General features: G+C 37.3%; 1 protein-coding gene across 1 annotated transcript in view; it reads right to left on the bottom strand.

Moving 5' to 3' along the window:
* LOC118762143 overlaps window positions 1-8,991 on the bottom strand; it is a 78,545-nt gene extending 69,554 nt beyond the window's left edge. Inside the window, exons 1-2 of the mRNA XM_036500530.1 lie at window positions 8,888-8,991; window positions 8,059-8,764 (exon numbers count right to left, since the gene is read on the bottom strand). Of these exons, the coding sequence (XP_036356423.1) occupies window positions 8,059-8,478 (420 nt within the window). The 5' untranslated portion in view covers window positions 8,479-8,764; window positions 8,888-8,991. The remainder of the gene's footprint in view (window positions 1-8,058; window positions 8,765-8,887) is intronic.
* Window positions 8,992-19,629: the final 10,638 nt, after the last annotated feature.

A 19,629-nucleotide genomic window follows, 5' to 3' on the forward strand; every position in this document is an offset into this window, starting at 1 on the left:
CCAACGGATTTCCTTTTTTCTTCCTGAAGAGAAAGACACAATATGGTCCCATTATTCAATCGGATTTTGGTAATTTGTGCCTTTCGAAACACGTGTAGAATGAAATAAAACGATTTCTGTTCAATCTGCGTTCAGCTCCATTTCTTCAATTCACCAATATATATATATATATATATATAATATATATATATATATATATAATATATATATATATATATATAATATATATATATATATATATATCTATATATATATATATATATATATATATATATATATATATATGTATGTATAAGCCATTAAGAATAAGAAAAAAGCGAGGTTTACACAATTCGATATTGTTGATTTTTATGCCTCTATCTCTAAAGAACTGCTAGATAAAGCCCTCGTCTTCGCTAGCGACTTCATAGAAATTAGTACAAATGATAAGGACATAATCTTCCATGCTAGAAAGACCTTACTTTTCAGTGAGAACGCAAAGTGGGTAAAAAAACACCGACACAGAGGGCGCTTTCGATGTGAGCATGGGTTCATCTGATGGGGCAGGCATCTGCGAGCTAATTGGACTTTTTCTCCTAGATACCTTAGGTAAGACATTCCCTAACGTACATTTCGCCATCTACAAAGATGACGCCCTCGCCTTAACAGCTAATACAAATGGACCAGCACAAGATCGTTTTAGGAAGGATATTATCCAGTTAATGAAATACTTCGGACTTAGTATAACTATAGATACTAACCTGACGGTTGTCAATTTCTTAGACGTTTCCTTAGATCTTAATAAGAATATTTATAAGCCTTATAGGAAGCCCAATGATAGACTAAGTTATATTAATGTAGGTTCATGCCATCTCCCTATAGTATTCAAAAATTTAGTTAAAAATATTAGTAAGAGGATTTCTAGCCTCTCCTCTGATAAGGACACCTTCAATAGCGTTTTCCCAGTTTATAATAAGGCTTTAAAAGATAGTGGTTTTAGAGAAAAAATAAAATATACACCCATTACTAGCCCAACAGTAAGGAAAAGGAATAATAGAAATAGGAAAGTCATCTGGTTTACTCACCCGAGGTGGCCTTCAATATAGGTAAATATTTCCTAGCACTGATAGATAGACATTTTCCAGTTAACCATACTTATAGGAAACTCTTCAATAGACACGATTTAAAAATTAGTTTTAGTTCCACTACCAATTTTAAAAACATAATCAAACATAACATACAAAGAACACAACAAGAAAACAGCTGTTCATGCAGGAATAAAGAATTGTGCCCGCTAAATGGAGCGTGCATGTCCAAGACCATCATATATGAAGCTACCGTGGACTCTATAACCACTAAAGACACCGTTTCGACGAAGAAATACGTGGGCCTTACAGAGGGTAACTTCAAGGCCAGGTTCAATAACCATACTTTGAGCTTTAGGCACTGGAACAAAAGAAAAGCGACACAATTATCTAATCATATTTGGTCTTTAAGAGATAAAGGTATCGATTATAACATACATTGGAAGATTTTGGCCAGATGTAAGCCCTATACCAACGGCAGCGGAAGGTGCGGTCTATGCGACATGGAGAGATGGCTTATCTGGAAAAGCAGCTTAGACCCTACTACATGTCTAAACACAAGGACAGAACTTTTCGGATCATGCCCACATGTGACTAAATTTCTGTTACGTTTTTGGTCCCCTAAAGAAAACAGATAGAACATGCTTTCTATGTTATGTCCCAAGAAGGTTTTTTTTACCTCATTACACCTATCATACATTTTATATATTTTTATATATTTTTTATATATTTTTTATGTATTTTTATATATATAATTTTTATGGCGAAAAATGCGAGCGATGTATAAGTACGCAGGCAAGCAGGGTTATAACACAGTAATTTCCCTTTGTATAACGGTATTTTTTCATAGCGTTTTCAAATAGCCAGATAACCGAAGAGATGTCGTGGATTCCCACTTCGGCATCTGAAACTCAGAGTTTTATCTTGACTATCGAGTAATGTAACATATTATTGTATATATATATATATATATATATATATATATATATATATGGATATACACACACACACACGCACATATATATATATATGTATATTAATATAAATACATGAAAGTACATGAAGTTTGTTAAAAAAAAGGGGGATCATGTATATACCTCCTGGCTGTTGAGATTATAACACCTCGTTGTAAACAATGTTCCTTGTTTTTCCTTGTGGAGCATATACAAAAAGGTTTCTTTTGGTTCCTACTCTTGAGCAGCCAACATACAGTTGCCCATGCGAGAAGCAGGGCTCTTCCAAGAGAAGACCAGCTACAGAGAGGGTTTGACCCTGAGATTTGTTAATGGACATGGCAAAGCTGACAGGAAGGGGGAATTGCAGTCTTCTGAATGTAAATGGAATTTCTGCTCCTGATGGAGTAAGAGGAAATCTTGGAATAAAGACGACATCACCTTTTCCACATCCAGAAAGAATGATCGCCTCGATAACGTGTGACATCATTTTCTTTATCACCAGTCATGTTCCATTGCAAAGTCTTGGTGGTTCCAGATTGCGGAGTAGCATTACAGGAGTTCCAACTTTAAGTGCTAATATGTTTAGAGATAGTCCAGGAGGCTCCAGTGAATTGAGAAATTCAGGAGGATAGTTCACAACTTCATTTATATCTGGAATTGTATCAACAGACTTGTAAGTGTGTATAGTACCGGGAAGAGAATGCATTAGCTGTTGATAAATTTTGTTAACAGCGACGTTTTTTGGAGCTAATATTGCTCTTTCATACAGCTAATTGTGATTTTGGTAGTTTTGTGTGAAGTTGGGAAAGACTTTGAGGTCATCTACAGAATTAACAACAGAGGAAAATGACCACACTTCCATTTGTCCTGCAGCATCGAGAGGCATCTTGCCTTCACCAAGTGTCAAAATGTCCTGTGCAAACTTTGTGGACATTTTGTCGCCGTGTAGCTGAGCTCTCATGTTAGTGGTGAGACTGAGGATTGTAACATGATGCCACAGGGTAGAGGACTTTAGGCATGCTTGAACTTCATCAGCTCTAGTGCCTTTCGGAATGACAGGAAGAGTTTGCCTGAAATCACCTGACAACAGAAGTGTTACACCTCCCATTGCAGCCTGACAGTCTCTGATGTCTTTCAGGGCTCTATCTAATGCTTTCAAAGCTCCCTTGTGAGCCATAGTGCACTCATCCCAAACAATTAGATGACACATTTTAAGTACTTGTCCCTGATCTGAGCTTTTGTTGATGTTGCATGAAGGCATTTCGGATGTTGCTAAATTGAGAGGGAGTTTAAAAGTTGAGTGTGCTGTCCTGCCACCGGGTAACAAAGTCCAGGAGGCTGCAATGCCAGAGGAGGCTACAGCTACTGCAATGTCCTGATGCTGCCTAACTTCTGCAAGGAGAAGCTTTGTAATATATGTTTTTCCCGTCCGTCCAGGAGCATCGAGGAAGAAGATTCGTCCCTCGCGTTGGCGTACACTGTTAAGAATAGTTCTGTAGGACTGCAGCTGGCCCGGAAGTAATTTAGGCTCATTTTCAACAATGTACTTTAAAAGCGCTTGAGTGTCGTAGGTTGTTTCACGAATGATAGCAGTGGGAAGGCTATTTGACCCTGACCTGAATGCTTGTGGCCGGCCATACGTCGACAATTCATTTCCACCCAGTTTAGCAATTCTGTCTTCAATGTCAATGAGTGTTTTGTTATAGATTTCATTGCTGATACCCTCCATGTCAGGATAGAGCAGTTGAGCTTGGCGCTGAAAGTCTTCAGCCAGATTGTCTCTATATTTGAGCCATAGAGTGGCCGGATCACACAGTTCGCATGCCTGTAGTAATACTGCAAATAGTGCCCTGAGACTTTTATGTGATGGTGATAAAGCAGCCTCTCCTAAAATTGCATCCCATTGTGCACCATCTTCTAACAGACCTTGTCGATAGCAGGCCTCTCTGTATGTTGTGCAGACATGTCCATGAACGGTTTTTAGGGCCTGGAAAGATGTTGGCCCTCTGACCCCCTGCAGTAGTAGACGAAGGTTGAAGCACTCTTGTTGAGTGGGATGCACTGTGTATACTCGCCCAAGGCAAGTGTGAAACTTAATGCCAGGGTATCCATGAACATTTTGACCTGCTTTCCGTGGGCCCATTTTTTCCCATTCCAAGTGTAGTACGATGGAATCTGTGGATACAGCAAGGTTTGAGCGAATGGATCCACTTGACAAAGCTTGAAGAATGCAGTGAGTGTGCTATCACTTGGTTCCTCTGCCAACAGAGAAGCATTAGCATCGGTGAAGTACACTCTTTGACCATTTTCCAGGTGCACTGCAAGCTGTTGAATGGCGGGGTGTCGTTGGTGAATTGGAAAGCCAAAGATGCGCCAGAAAGCCTCGTTGCAACTTATGTACCGTCCCACCTGATAATGCGTCACCTCATCCTGGCAGTATTCTTGTTGAAGTCCAAACATTGCAGCGTCAGAACCCTTGTTTACATATTTGCAAACGTACTTGATGGATTTAACGGAGTTGCAAAACTCAACGTTGATGTGGTCATTGAAAATCTTTGACAGGAGTGGGCAGTATGGAACAATCCATCTATTATCAATATCGTGCTGTCCGATAGTTGCTGTGAAACCTCCGTCTTCTGGTTTTCTGCGTCTGTATGATGGATACCCATCAGCACCTGTCTGAGTTTCTTGTAGGAACCTCCTTGGAAATCTTTTTGAACATATGCTGTCCTTCAAGCATGGTGAGTTTATGTTGAATCCACGCCCACATGGACCATGTACCATGTTTGCTTTAACTATTTCGTATAGTTCTTTGTCTAAAGCTGGACCAGGAAGCTCTGCAGAGATTATCTTGTCGATGTCATTGGAATTGATCTTCGCCGAGAGCCAAAGCAGGATATGAGCATGTGGAAGGCCCCTTTTTTGCCACTCGATTGTGTATATGTCACATTGTATGGGCCCAGAGACTTGCCCTTTTTGTATGAGCTCCATGAAAGAGATTAACTTCAGATGGAAAACTCGGGCGCTGAGATTCCGGTTCGAATGTAAGGCAGGTTTGCAAGTGTTTTCAACTGTTATTAGTTGTAGTGGTAGAGTGTTTATGCCGAATATGTACGTATGCATGTATATATGTACAAAATCCACTGAGAAGGCTTTTGTTGGTTTGAGGCTACAGCAGAAGACACATACCAAGTCACCACACAGTAGGACTGAACCCAGGACCATGTGTTTGGAACGTAGTTTGTTACCACACAGCCACACCTGCCCCTATGTATGTATGTGTGTCAGTGCGTATGTGTTTATGGGTAGATATATTATGCATGTATATATGTGTATATATGTGTGTACATATTACATGTACATCTATATATATACATCTACACATAAAATACAAAGTTATATCTTGATATCGCTAGTGATAACAATACTCAAAATATATAACAGACTGGAATTGTAGGCCCGTCTCTTGCAATTTCGATCAATTGGATCTTGTCCTCCCTCTTGTATAGAAGTGTACGGCTGCAGCGAAATTCATTTTTGGACTTTTTTCTATCGAAGGCATTTTTACAAAAATGCTTCCGTAAAGACGGTGAAAATATTGTCAGTTTCTCCAAACAGGGACACAATTCAATTCTAAAACAATAACCAAAGTCCCTTCTCCGAAAGGGGGCGGGTTACGGTTTACAATTATTTAAAAAATGCAACACAACGTTTCCATGACGAGGAATCAACAAATGTGATTACAATAGTCAAACAGTAATAATAATAACAACAAACCTTTTTAATTTATCCCCATGTATGTGAAACCACTTATTCAACTTCAAGTCAATGACGCAATTTTATACGGATTGCTAATACACACACACACACACACACACACACACACACACACACACACACACACACACACACACACACACACACACACACACACACACACACATAATAAGGGTGAAAAATTGAAAATTTATTTGATTAATATGAATTGAAAACCAGTGGTGTAGCATATAAGACCATAGCGGATCTTCTTCTAGCAAAATGGATGACCACTTGTTAATGGTTCATCCCTGTTATATAATTCGTTCACTTTAATAGTTTCAGTATTAAAGTGAAAGTATCTGCATTACAAAAGAGAGATGTTTTTGTTTCACTTTTAACACGTAATACTGAAATAGTGGAGAAGATATGATATTGCTGTGGGGTCGCCCTAGGGAAAAAATTAAGATGTTTTTGCCGATGACACTCCTCGGACCTTAAGTAAGGCATGTGTAAAATTTGAATGAAATTGGTTGTGTAGTTCTCAACTTTTAGGGAAACACACAGACAGACAGACAGACACACACTCTCAGTTTTATATATATATAGCGATACATACCAACCCGTCGTGGTTTTCAATACATACAAAGTACTGGTATATAAAAAATCTCTTTACAACTTCAATCACAGATCTTCTTCCATCTTGCATACTGGCAACCAATACCTTAACAACAATCGTTACAATTGGTGACCCTAGACTGTAACGAATACCAACCGTTACGAAAATATAAAATAAAAGAAAACATGTTGGGAGGGGGGGGACTCTGTCTTGAGCTTTGTCTGAATCCAGTTCCCTCTCATCTGCATCCCGCAAATGATTCTCCTTGAAATACCTGATAAGGACTAACGACCAAACACACAAAGAATCTTTTATGCTTTACTAAATTCAAAGACAGAATTCTAAAATTGAATTTTAAAGCCATTTTGGCTAACCACTACATTTCTATTTCAAGTTGATTGGCTTCGTTCATCTTTTCTTCTCAAACATTTTCATCGTTTTCATTTCCTGCGTTCCTGATAAATCTCTATAAATAAAGCTGAAGTTGTCTGTGTGTGTGGCAGGTTTGGTAGCCTTCAACTAACACTATCTCCTCCGAGACCCTGCGGTGCAAGTTCACCAAAATTGAGAGTATGATAGAAGAAGGCTTGTTCTTCATTCCGTAGACCAGGTTAAGACCAAAGATTATTTACATCAAAAAGGTGCTTTTTTTATATGAAAATCCCTATTATTTACGATTTTTTTACTGCTGTGTCGCCATTTTTTGGTGTATTTCAACCAGAAAAATGTTCACTTAAAGAGAATTATAAGCTACATAAGGCAAAAATTTTACTTTTCAAAAATTCCAATTCTAAAGTGTCGAAAAGAATTTTTTTTGTCATGTCATTGGTGTTCAGTGAACGACGGATCAGCTGATCCAATGCACATTCAGAGCAAACTATACTTTTATTCAAAGATGGAAACTATGTCAAAACTTTGTAAACGCGACATCAAAGTCTGCCGTTTTAAGCGCAACTAAAAAACAAACCCGATCAACGCCGGGCAATACTGCTAGTTATCAATATTTGCCATACTTAACAGTGAACAGCAATTTTCTCATTGACCTACATTAAAAATCTATTTACACAATACAAATAGAGCAATTTTTTATTTCGTCGGTAAAGTAGAAAAACTCATTTTATTCCTTTTACGAGGTTTTAAATAAGAATATATTTTACACATACTCTTTTACTCTCTTTTACTTGTTTCAGTCATTTGACTGCGGCCATGCTGGAGCACCGCCTTTAATCGAGCAACTCGACCTCGGAACTTATTCTTTTGTAAGCCCAGTACTTATTCTATCGGTCTCTTTTGCCGAACTGCTAAGTGACGGGGACATAAACACACCAGCATCGGTTGTCAACCAATGCTAGAGGGACAATCACAGACACACAAACACACAGACGCATACATATATACATATACATATATACGACGGGCTTCTTTCAGTTTCCGTCTACCAAATCCACTCGCAAGGCTTTGGTGGCTCGAGGCTATAGCAGAAGACACTTGCCCAAGGTGCCACGCAGTGGGACTGAACCCGGAACCATGTGGTTGGTAGACAGGCTACTTACCACACAGCCACTCCTGCGCCCATGGAACAATCTAAATATATGGAACAATCTAAAATATTTTGGGATTTCTTTATAATACTACTTGTGAAAAATGTTATAATTATCCTTACCTTGACCGAGCTTAAACGACGAGGATCCGTTCCTCTGTATTTGTGTTTTGCTAACAAAGCAGCTACTTTGTAAATATTTATTTCTGCATCACGCCTTCTTCTTTTTAAGTATATCTGTGGAGTTTGATAAAGTCTCCGTGGGACTTTCATAAACTTATTTTTTGGATTATGCATTGATCCATTTGCAATTCCATCCTTGGAACTAATCTGATTTTCTTTAATCTTCACAATATCTTGTTTCGGATGACTCCAGGTTAATTTATTGAAATCAGTTTTAGATGGCATTTTACGATCTTCAAAACTGCAGTTTGAGTAACACTCCGGGATATTTTTGTACTTATTCGGTATTTCCTCAGACAATAACAGAATGGCCATTGTTTGTATTAATACAAACAGTTCTTTAATTTGTTTGGACATCATTAAAGTGTTTTTAAAGCAGACGCAAGGTAAGTTTTATAACAACACAGTGACCATAATTGAGATGGAATGAAAAATGTTATTGTAACATATTTCCGAATAAACGAATTCTTTCAGTCATTTACAATGATGTTACTCGTTTTCCTACTGTAATATCCGGTACATGCTTCATCGTCTTGCAGTTCTGCAGAGTATTGCAAAGCTGCGGCAGTTTGCGTATCTGAAGATATGAGACTTCCTCACCAAATAGTAAATCAGTTTCATTTCGATTAGATAAGAAAATGAGAGCCTTCTAAAGGAAGAAAAAGAAGAAAAGTGGTTGAACACGGTCAGGACTACTAAAAATAAAGGTTAGTTTTATTTAAATGATTAGATGATGGCTCTAATGAAAAGAAAAATAGATAATACTAACCAACGGACGGAGATCTTTAAAGAACAGAAATGCAAACACTGGCGTTTAAGTCTATCTTCGTGGCGTTTCGTAGAGAAAAGATTCGTTTGGTAGGACGCTGGTCTATCACATGGAACTGTTAGCTGCCACAAAGAGTGAGCTGAACCAATGAAGGCAATGTAAAATTAAACATTCGGTCAAGAAATACGATGAAACGACTGCATTAGATTGAAACTTAACTTATGAGTAAGTAATTTAATCTTTTATCCAGCCGACCATATCCCTCCTATAAGAAAGCACAGATATATTTTATCAATAATCTTAATACACAATCTCGATATGAGCACAAAAAAGAAAGAGGTAAACACCGTGAACTCTTGCGATTCGCCAGCGATGTTCATTTTATTTATACAACTAAAGAGCTTGAAGAGTGCAGGGACCTCACACATTTTCATCCACTTTTATAAACATATGGTTTAGGGTTTAAAAATGTCTGTATTCATATAGTATAGGGTGTAGACTAAGGGGCCATCTGCTGGAGGACTGAGTTTGCAGCCCAGTTTAGATTTCCGAATGAAGCAATTATATTACACGAGCTTCACATATCTCATTTCCCCCATTTAAGCCATAGGAACTTGTGTCTAGACACAGGAAATTAAACACATGTAATCATGCGCAGGAGTGGCTGTGTGGTAAGAAGCTTGCTAACCAACCACATGGTTCCGGGTTCAGTCCCACTGTGTGGCATCTTGGGCAAGTGTCTTCTACTATAGCCCCGGGCCGACCAATGCCTTGTGAGTGGATTTGGTAGACGGAAACTGAAAGAAGCTTGTCGTATATATGTATATATATATATGTATGTGTGTGTGTTTGTGTGTCTGTGTTTGTTCCCCTAGCATTGCTTGACAACCGATGCTGGTGTGTTTACGTCCCCGTCACTTAGCGGTTCGGCAAAAAGAGACCGATAGAATAAGTACTGGGCTTACAAAAAGAATAAGTCCCGGGGTCGAGTTGCTCGACTAAAGGCGGTGCTCCAGCATGGCCGCAGTCAAATGACTGAAACAAGTAAAAGAGAGTAAAAGAGTATGTCCTCAATAATAAAACAGTGTTGCATATGGCACAGATAGTAAGGTCGTCGGACTAAATTATTTGTCGAACATAGTTTTATGTCTTGGTTTCGAATTCACATCACGCTGGAGTTTACTTTGCTCGTCATCGTTTCAGGATAGATGAATCAGTGGCGTTTATACCAGTCATAGCAGACCTTCGGTACTTTCTGAATGGTACAGCCTAACGAAAGAATACCTTGAATTTTTAATAGTGTGGTCCGCCTTATGATGAGTCATGTTTCATGTGGCCCTCTTCTCGAAAAACGGTTACCCAAGCCTGATTGACGTTTAGTCAATTCAAAACCACCACTGCAAAAATCATCCTTATGCTTATTTAAAAGAAATTATAAGGAACTAGCAGTATCGCCCGGCGTTGCTCGGGTTTGTAAGGGAAATAACTATATAAGCATTTTTAGAGAGTTATAGCCAAAAAAATAGCTAAAAAAATGCATTAAAAATGGAAAAAAAATTATGGTAAATTTTTTTTTAAATCGTTGACTCATCGTAGACATTTTTAGAGAGTTACTTCCCTTATATAATAGCGGAAAAAATGCATTAAAATGGAAAAAAATGATGGTAAATTTTTTTTAAAATCGTAGACTCATCGTAGACGCGCGCTAATACCCAGAAGGGCTCGATATGAATCACGACTATAAGATACCCGGTTTTGGTTACACTGCACCGCAAAATGTGGGAGTAGTTAGGAATCTAAATCGTAGGAGACAGACAGCACACAACTTCACTTTTATATATAAAGATAAGATAAATGTAAAAAGAACATACAAACGTATACAAGAAAGAGTCAACAACTAGAGGAATTCACTCTTCTTGTAAATTTACGGAGCTCCTTTAGAAACGTACCTTCCGGTCAGGTATTATTAATGATAGGAGAAGCCCGAGAGTATCGTTTGAAAATTCTTGATTGTTTTTAATCAGATTTTTTTTACTGTGCACACTCGTTAGGGTTAGGGTTAGTGTTAGGGTTAGATGATGTGCACTCGCTTTACCTTCGCCCATTTTATGTGATATACGACAGAAATAATTTAAAAAACAATTGTAAAAAAACATATGTAAATATGTTTAAGACGTATGCAAGTTTTGTTATTCTTATTTTTGTTTTCAGTTTACAGAGAAAATAAATTATAGAACACTAGCAGTATCGCCCGGCGTTGCTCGGGTTTGTAAGGGAAATAACTATATAAGCATTTTTAGAGAGTTATAGCCAAAAATTAGCAAAAAATTGCATTAAAAATGGAAAAAAAATGATGGTAAATTTTTTTTTAATTCGTTGACTCATCGTAGACATTTTTAGAGAGCTACTTCCCTTATATAATAGCGAAAAAATGCATTAAAATGGAAAAAAAATTATGGTAATTTTTTTTTTAATCGTAGACTCATCGTAAACGCGCGCTAATACCCAGAAGGGCTCAATATGAATCACGACTATAAGATACCCGGTTTTGGTTAAACTGCACCGCAAAATGTGGGAGTAGTTAGGAATCTAAATCGTAGGAGACAGACAGCACACAACCTCACTTTTATATATAAAGATATAACTCAGTGACCATTTGGCCCCTCGTATCATTAAACAATACCTAACTAATAAAAGTAAATTACCTCCCCTTATATCTTCTAATTTTTTGCATACATAATTTATTTTGTATATGTTTTCCATTTTCATAACTTTTTTTTTCATTTGTATTTCATTTTCTTGGAGAGGTACGTTTCTAAAGGAGCACCAAATTTGCAATATATTATTTTAGGTGATAAATCTGATAAATTTAACCAATTACTTGTTTTCTCAAAATGCTTTTGAAATGGATAGTTTGAAATTAACTTTGTTTGCTGGAATAGTTCTGTGAAACTATATAATCTATTAGATTGTTTTTGACATAGTATAATCTACAAGGTTATTTCTGTTCTACAAGACTGCATCGTGAATAAGCAATACACCAGTAGAATGAGGCATTGTTTGCAACGTTGTTTTATTTACTATATCCTGGTCAAACAGGGACATTATTGATATATTATTTCAGGTCAAACGATACATTATTTCATATGACAATATTATAATATTTCACATCACTTGCATGTACAATATACATGTAACAGGATCTGGAATCGGTATCACTGAAGGGGTGTCCGATCCGATCCCGTCACATTCAATTTAGTTAAATATAACAGACGAAGTCAGGTTATCTGGGAAAGACAGCAAATGTTTATTGCTCGTGATGATGTAGATCTGGTGCACGTATTTCTGAGGGGAAACGACAGCCGTATCTGTTGTACTGCTTCTTGTTGGTTGGTCGAAGTGATTCGATGTGGTCCGCTGCTAAGTCGGTGCGTAGTTCTCAGAGACTGCCAAATGCACGTCTGTTCACGAGGGCTGAAAGGGCCAGAGAGAATGAGTGAGTGGACTGTGTTTTAGGGGTCAGTTTCCCGCACATGCGCATGGAGAAGACTTCCGGTGGCCACCCGGAAGTAGTCCCATTCTGCGCATGCGCGCTGAACCTTACACAGCAGCATCACTACATACACCTCGGAATAATTTTATAATATGGCATAAATAAGCTATGTTTTCTATGAATGTTCCTATATCAACATTATTAGCATCAAACTCAAATTTTGTTACTTGCATATTTTGACGAGTCCGAGAATGTAGCACTACTCAAAGTAACTCATATTCTTAAAGAGAGCAGGGGACTTGTTTCGTTACAATTACTTTTTGACCTTCCAATGGAATTCTTTAGATGTAACCTTGCTTGCTGCAAACTATTCAGCAAATCGTGAATGTCACAACTGTTCTTCGATTCCTTTGATTGGCACTAAATTACTCCATCGAATACGAAATACTCTGAGTAGCCGCCCGGCGTTAAATCTCTACAACTTTGCTTCGTGGTAATATGTTAAAAACTGCGTCAACAGCTTTCAGATTTATTGGTCTAAATATTTCTCCTAATTGTTGAATGTAATTTATGTCGTTTGCTTTGCTTTGTTTTGTTTTGGGATCTTTTCGGTTTGACCGGCAGTTTTTTCTAGCGGTGTCATATAAAATTGTCACCCATAATTATGACCCTTGTATCGATCTATTGCATTTCAATCTGTTTTAGGGTTAGGGTTAGGATGGGGTGTTATCTTTTTTTTTTCAGAAATGTAAATAAACCCAATCTGTTTCTTAAACGAGGGACATATTCATACGGCACAGAATGTGTTTTTTTACCTCAATAGACGTCATTGATTGGTTGAAATTCCAGAAATTGAAGAAAAACAACAAATATCTTACAAACTATAGAATTTTCTCAATAAAGCCAAGAGAAAAAGATGTTTTATAAACACATTCTACCAATATACGAAGTTTAAAAGTGTTTAGTTACGTGGAAATTATTTAAAAAAAACTGCCGTTCAAACCGAAAAGATCCTTGTTTTGTTTTAACTCTACAGTTGATGTCATAGATCATGTCACCTAGGTAATGGTTCGAATTTGCAATGGACATGCTCAATATTCTACAGGATTACAATAAAGTTTACCTACATGTGTCTTATGTTTTGACACTGATACTATCGGTCAATACTACAAACATGAAACTGAGTGAACTGATTCGTTCTTGTGAGGCTTTAAACAGCAGCAATATCATATGGAACAGATTGACGAGGCGGTTGTCTGGAAGCCACGTTAAGCTACTTTTCACATTTAAATGCTAAAAATCTTGGCTCACTGTTTCACTCGGTGGAAAAGTTCATGTTGACTGATATAAATGGTAATAGCCTGCTATTATAGTTTAAGATGCTGATATAATTATGGATGGAAGCACTCCGTCGATTACGACGACGAGGGTTCCGGTTGATCCGAATCAACGGAACAGCCTGCTCGTGAAATTAACGTGTAAGTGGCTGAGCACTCCACAGACACGTGTACCCTTAACGTAGCTCTCGGGGATATTCAGCGTGACACAGAGAGTGACAAGGCCGGCCCTTTGAAATACAGGTACAACAGAAACAGGAAGTAAGAGTGAGAGAAAGTTGTGATGAAAGAGTACAGCAGGGATCACCACCATCCCCTGCCGGAGCCTCGTGGAGCTTTAGGTGTTTTCGCTCAATAAACACTCACAACGCCCGGTCTGGGAATCGAAACCTCGATCCTATGACCGCGAGTCCGCTGCCCTAACCACTGGGCCATTGCGCCTCCACTGATATAATTAAAGACATACGACAAAATCCCTGTAGCTGTTATGAACACTCAACTTGTAAACTGATATTGCCACACTTTATTCTCCACAACGTGGCAATAATGCATCTCTTCTCTGTTTGCGACCACACAAAATATGCAGGATAGTGGATTAGGCGAAACATGGATATACAACCACAAGCAATATGGACGGCACGCCAGTCCGTCGCAGGTGAGCTGCAAGATGCAGGTGGAAAGAATGAGAGAAAGTTGTGGCGAAAGAGTCAGCAGAAGTTTTGCTATTACCTTCTGCCGGAGCCGCATGGATCTTAGGTGCTTCGCTCATAAACACACACATCGCCCGGTCTGAGATTCGAACCAGCTATCCCCCGACCGCGAGTCCGCTGCTCTAACCACTAGGCCATGTGCCTCCACTAGGTAGTATGGTTACAGAGTTCTTAATGTATTGTGGATGTCTGTAAGCTGATTAACTGCATTAATAATGTTTCCGAATTTTGGCGCAAGGTCAGTAAGTTCGGAGGAGGGGGCAAGTCGATTACATTGACCCCCGGTTCTCAGCTGGTGCTTATTTTATCGTTTCCGAAAGTCAAAGTCGACCTCGGCGGAATTTGAACTCAGAACGTAAAGACGGACGAAATGCCGCTGAGCATTTTGGCCAGCGTGCTAACGATTCTGCCAGCTTGCCGCCCTTTTTAAGCTCATTAACAATGATATTTTAATATTTTAATGAAATTCTTGTTGAGTATTGCTTGAGAGTGGCTTTATGGATCTTTTATTTGTTTCAGTCATTTGACTGCGGCCATGCTGGAGCACCGCCTTTAGTCGAACAAATCGACCCCGGTACTTATTCCTTGTAAGCCTAATACTTATTCTATCGGTCTCTTTTGCCGAACCACTAAGTTACGGGGACGTGAACGCATCAGCATCGGTTGTCAAGCGATTGTGGGGGGACAAACGCAGACACACAAACACACACACACACACACACACATATATATATATATATATATATATATATATGTGACGGGCTTCTTTCAGTTTCCGTCTACCAAATCCACTCAAAAGACTTTGGTCGACCCGAGGCTATAGTTGAAGACACTTGCCCAAGGTGTCACGCAGTGGGATTGAACCCGGAACCATGTGGTTGGTAAGCAAGGTACTTACCACGCAGCCACTCCTGCGCCTATAAATATCAATTTTCTCTGTAGCTATATGCTTTTTTTGGAACTAAACGACTAGCCTATTTAACAGTAACTAACAGTTAAAGCATACAATTGTTTTATAGCAAAAATAATTAATTATGCTTATATAAATGTTATTCATTTGCTATTTGGTGTATTACAATAATTGCTTGGTATACATAAAATTCTGTACCACCCAAGGATAATAATCTGTTAGCTATAGATGGTACACAGCCTGAACAAACATGTAAACTTGACTATATTGGATCTAAAAAGATTCTATAACATCGAAATTGTGATGTGTCAATTCTCAAACATATTACGGTTCCTCTAGTTTTAATCCAGAGTTAAGCAACAGAAATAGTAGACATTTTTATACGCAATTAAACAATATTCTCTTTCTCACTCTTTCTCTCTTTCATGTATGTATGTATGTATGTATGTATGTATGTATGTATGTATGTATGTATGTATGTATATATATATATATATATATATATATGTATACACACACACACACACACACACAACACACACACACACACACACACACATATATATATAAGTAGTTGAATGAATTATCCTAGTATGGATAATTCGGTTAACCGATACCTGGGTAGCAAATTCACGTCGAGAATAAAGGAATTTTGTTAAATCGTCGTTCAACTCCATTCTTTCATTTATATATATATATATATATATATATATATATATATATATATATATATATATATATATATATATATAGAGGGCATTATACATACATGCCAGAAGGCATTATAATGCCCTCTATATATAAATTAATATGTTCAATAAGAAATAATTATTTTCGAAATTTTTTCTCTTATGAGGTTTTCACGCTATCTACCTGACAATTTCTTGTTAAGTTTTCCTTATTAAGTAGTTGTCCTTAATTGCTATATATATATATATATATATATATATATATACATATATATATATATATATATATATATATTATATATATATATATATATACATATATGCATATATATATATATATACATATATATATATATATACATATATGCATATATATATAATATATATATATATAATATATATATATATATATACATATATGCATATATATATATATATATATATATATATATATATATATATATATATATATATATATATATATATATATGTATATATTTATACATATACATATATATATATATGGATTTGGTCATGTAATACGAAACCCTGCCGATATCGAATGTGGTTATGTACGCACAAACACCTACAACAGGAAGAACACAACGGAAGGGAATGAGCAATATCCAGGAATGCACAGGGAAGAAGTAGGAAATATGAGTTCGGTTATGGACTGGCAAAGATGGAAGTGAACGGTTATACCCTTCTCTGGGCCTATCAGGCTTCCCTAAGTTTTAGATTTTGTTTGATCGATTATCTTTTAACAGAACTTGGGGTTCTTTCCCAAACAATATACAATGCCATCTATAAGAAATTATCTTTGGATATCAACAATACTACTGATGTTTTACACACACATTTTAACATTTTGGAATATTGATGGAATATTTTCATCGAAACAGGCTGTCTTAAGTGCAAGTGCACGCTGGGCAATTGCTAGGAGGCCTCACGGGTCTAGTGACCCAATTCTTATCTATGTAGGTTATGGCTTGCTGTCAATAAATTCTATAAGGGCCATTGCATTGATCTACTCGAAGGCCTATAATGCTGCTAAAACGGCTCTGAGACCTGATGTAGATATCTGAGATTTAAAAAAAAAACGGTGAGTATTGTTATGTATTAGCATGGACATTCGTTGCTCAATGGATATAAACATTTCAGTTAAAACATGTAAAAAAGAAAGAAAAACATTTTTGGATAATTACTTCGAATCCTATATTTTTATTCAGATTAAAAATTTACATTTGTACCTTTGTTCGTTGGTGTTTTGGGATTAATTATTATTGTCTAAGCAACAGTCTTGTAAAGTTTAGGATCCCAGAATAGAAAAGAACTCGAGTTAATTTGAAAATTCACTTTATATGGGAAACAAAAAAATGCAAGGCTTTCTTAAAGTTTAGCATGTAATTAAACACAGTTACTGACTCCTAAAATCAAATGACGCAATATTATTTCATAGGAATCAGCAACATTCCATATAGAATAAGTTTAAAATAATTAAAAATAGAAGTTACAAACATAATCAGTCAGTTCCCAGAGAAATGTGAGATATCTTACTTTCTATTTTTACGTTCGGATTTTTTTCTCTTTCTGATATCTTTGGTGCTAATGCTCCAGGGGTCAATTTGTCGTAAACAAATTTAATCGTTTGCCAACTTGACTTTATTTTTATAAACAAATGAACTTTGAGAGATTTTATCGGTGTTACACATCACTTGTACACCCGATTACAATCTATTCAGTTCTGTTTTGTAGTATACTCACAGGAGATTAACTGATAAGAAACAATTAAATGTGCTATCAGTTACATTTTTTATACGTGATTAAACAGCGAAAATTTCAATAATACTCGCTCCATCGTTGAAATATTCATTTAGGTGAAATTTTTCGATTTTGTTTACACTGTGCGGGAATATCGTATGGAAAAAATATCCCTATTATTTCCTCTAATTTTCTCTCGGCCATTTATGTTCACAGAGAAATTTTACATTTCCATGGAAACAATATGGCATAATTATATTTAATTTTCTTTCGTCAAATTAATCTCTTCTAAAACAAACAACACTGACCCATATTTCGTATCATTTCGTACAATAAGAGGGCGTAGTTTGATTCGCTATCTTTAAATGGTTAAAACAAGTTCGCCTGGCAACAACAAGGTTTCGGGTTCGATCCTCCTGCGCTGAACCTTGGGTAAATGTTTTACTATACCCTGTGAGTGGAATCTGGTAGACAGAAACCGTTCAGAAGCTCATTGTACAACCTGTACCGTTGTCGCCGATTGAACCATTTCACAGCAATTTAGATTCTGAGCGAGGAAGGTATGCAGGCATTAAACTGTATTAAAATGGCGAAGAGACACGTATCATGTCTACTGAAAGTCGAAGCCTGCCTGTGAGACTCAAACCCACATCTCTTGTAAACATGAGAGTCGTTCTACCATTGAACCAAAGCAATCCTTCGAATTTCTCTATTCATTTTAGAAACATCATTCTTATAAGCGAGAATTGTATAGATATCTATACGCCTGCGTGTAAAGATATACATACGTACACACGTATACACACACGCGCGCACGCGCGCGCACACACACACAGATACACACACTCTGACATAAGAGACACAAAGATGTGTATGCACGTTCACTTTCCTAACATATATGTCATTTTATGAATTTCAGTACCACCACAGGTACACACGAGTGTGTGTGTGCCTGTGTGTGTGTGTGTGTGAATGTGTGTGTGTGTGTGTGTGTGTGTGTGTGTGTGTGCGTGCGTTCGTGTGCGTGTGTGCGTGTGTGTGTGTGCGTGCGCGTGCGTTCGTGTGTGTGTGTGTGTGCGTGCGTGCGTTCGTGTGCGTGTGTGTGTGTGTGTGTACACGGATCAAGGGGTGAGTTCTAATACGGAAAGTGATTTGGAGGAATATCGTTATCGATAAGGTCAGGTTTGACGAAAGAACTTTGACTGCTCATTTGGTTTATTTACTGATTGTAACACTTAAAATAAAATACAGTCAACCCAACAATCTGTGTTAATGAGTTGGGCGGGGTGTGCATATCTTTCGCTAAAAGATGAAGTAAAAATGTAAAAAATATAGGCGAAAAACTTTATGCTCTTCGAAGAAAGACCTTAACATCGAGTTACAAACACGTCTTTGTTACTCTCGCCATTAGAAATGCAGTGAACTAGATGTGGCCCGTTGGGAACCTGCACCCAGCGAGGATATTCTTTCTTTACTAATTGCGATACTAAAGAAAACAAAAGCTTGCGGCTTTTGTGCCTAAAATTCATATCATTTACGTAGTGAAAGTGAAATTAAATAAGATTTACATGACTGTGATAAAAAGATATTTGCTGCTACATCTAAACCAACCTTCTCATAATTTTGTTTATTTTAAATTACGTGGGTTGTCCCGAAAATAATGCAAGACAACTTTTTTTTATTAATCAACATGGGTCGTTCAAATTGCCCGTGTTGGTAGACTAACTCTTTCTCTGTGCAAAGCTACAACTGATCCTAGTTTCCACACAAACAATGGCTTTGTGCCCTCCTGGAACCCACCCCTTGAATACTCTTTGAAAACTATTGTATCCACTTCTTTAT

Source organism: Octopus sinensis, linkage group LG1 (genome assembly GCF_006345805.1).
Source record: "Octopus sinensis linkage group LG1, ASM634580v1, whole genome shotgun sequence".
In the NCBI taxonomy this organism is placed as follows: Eukaryota; Metazoa; Mollusca; class Cephalopoda; order Octopoda; family Octopodidae; genus Octopus; species Octopus sinensis.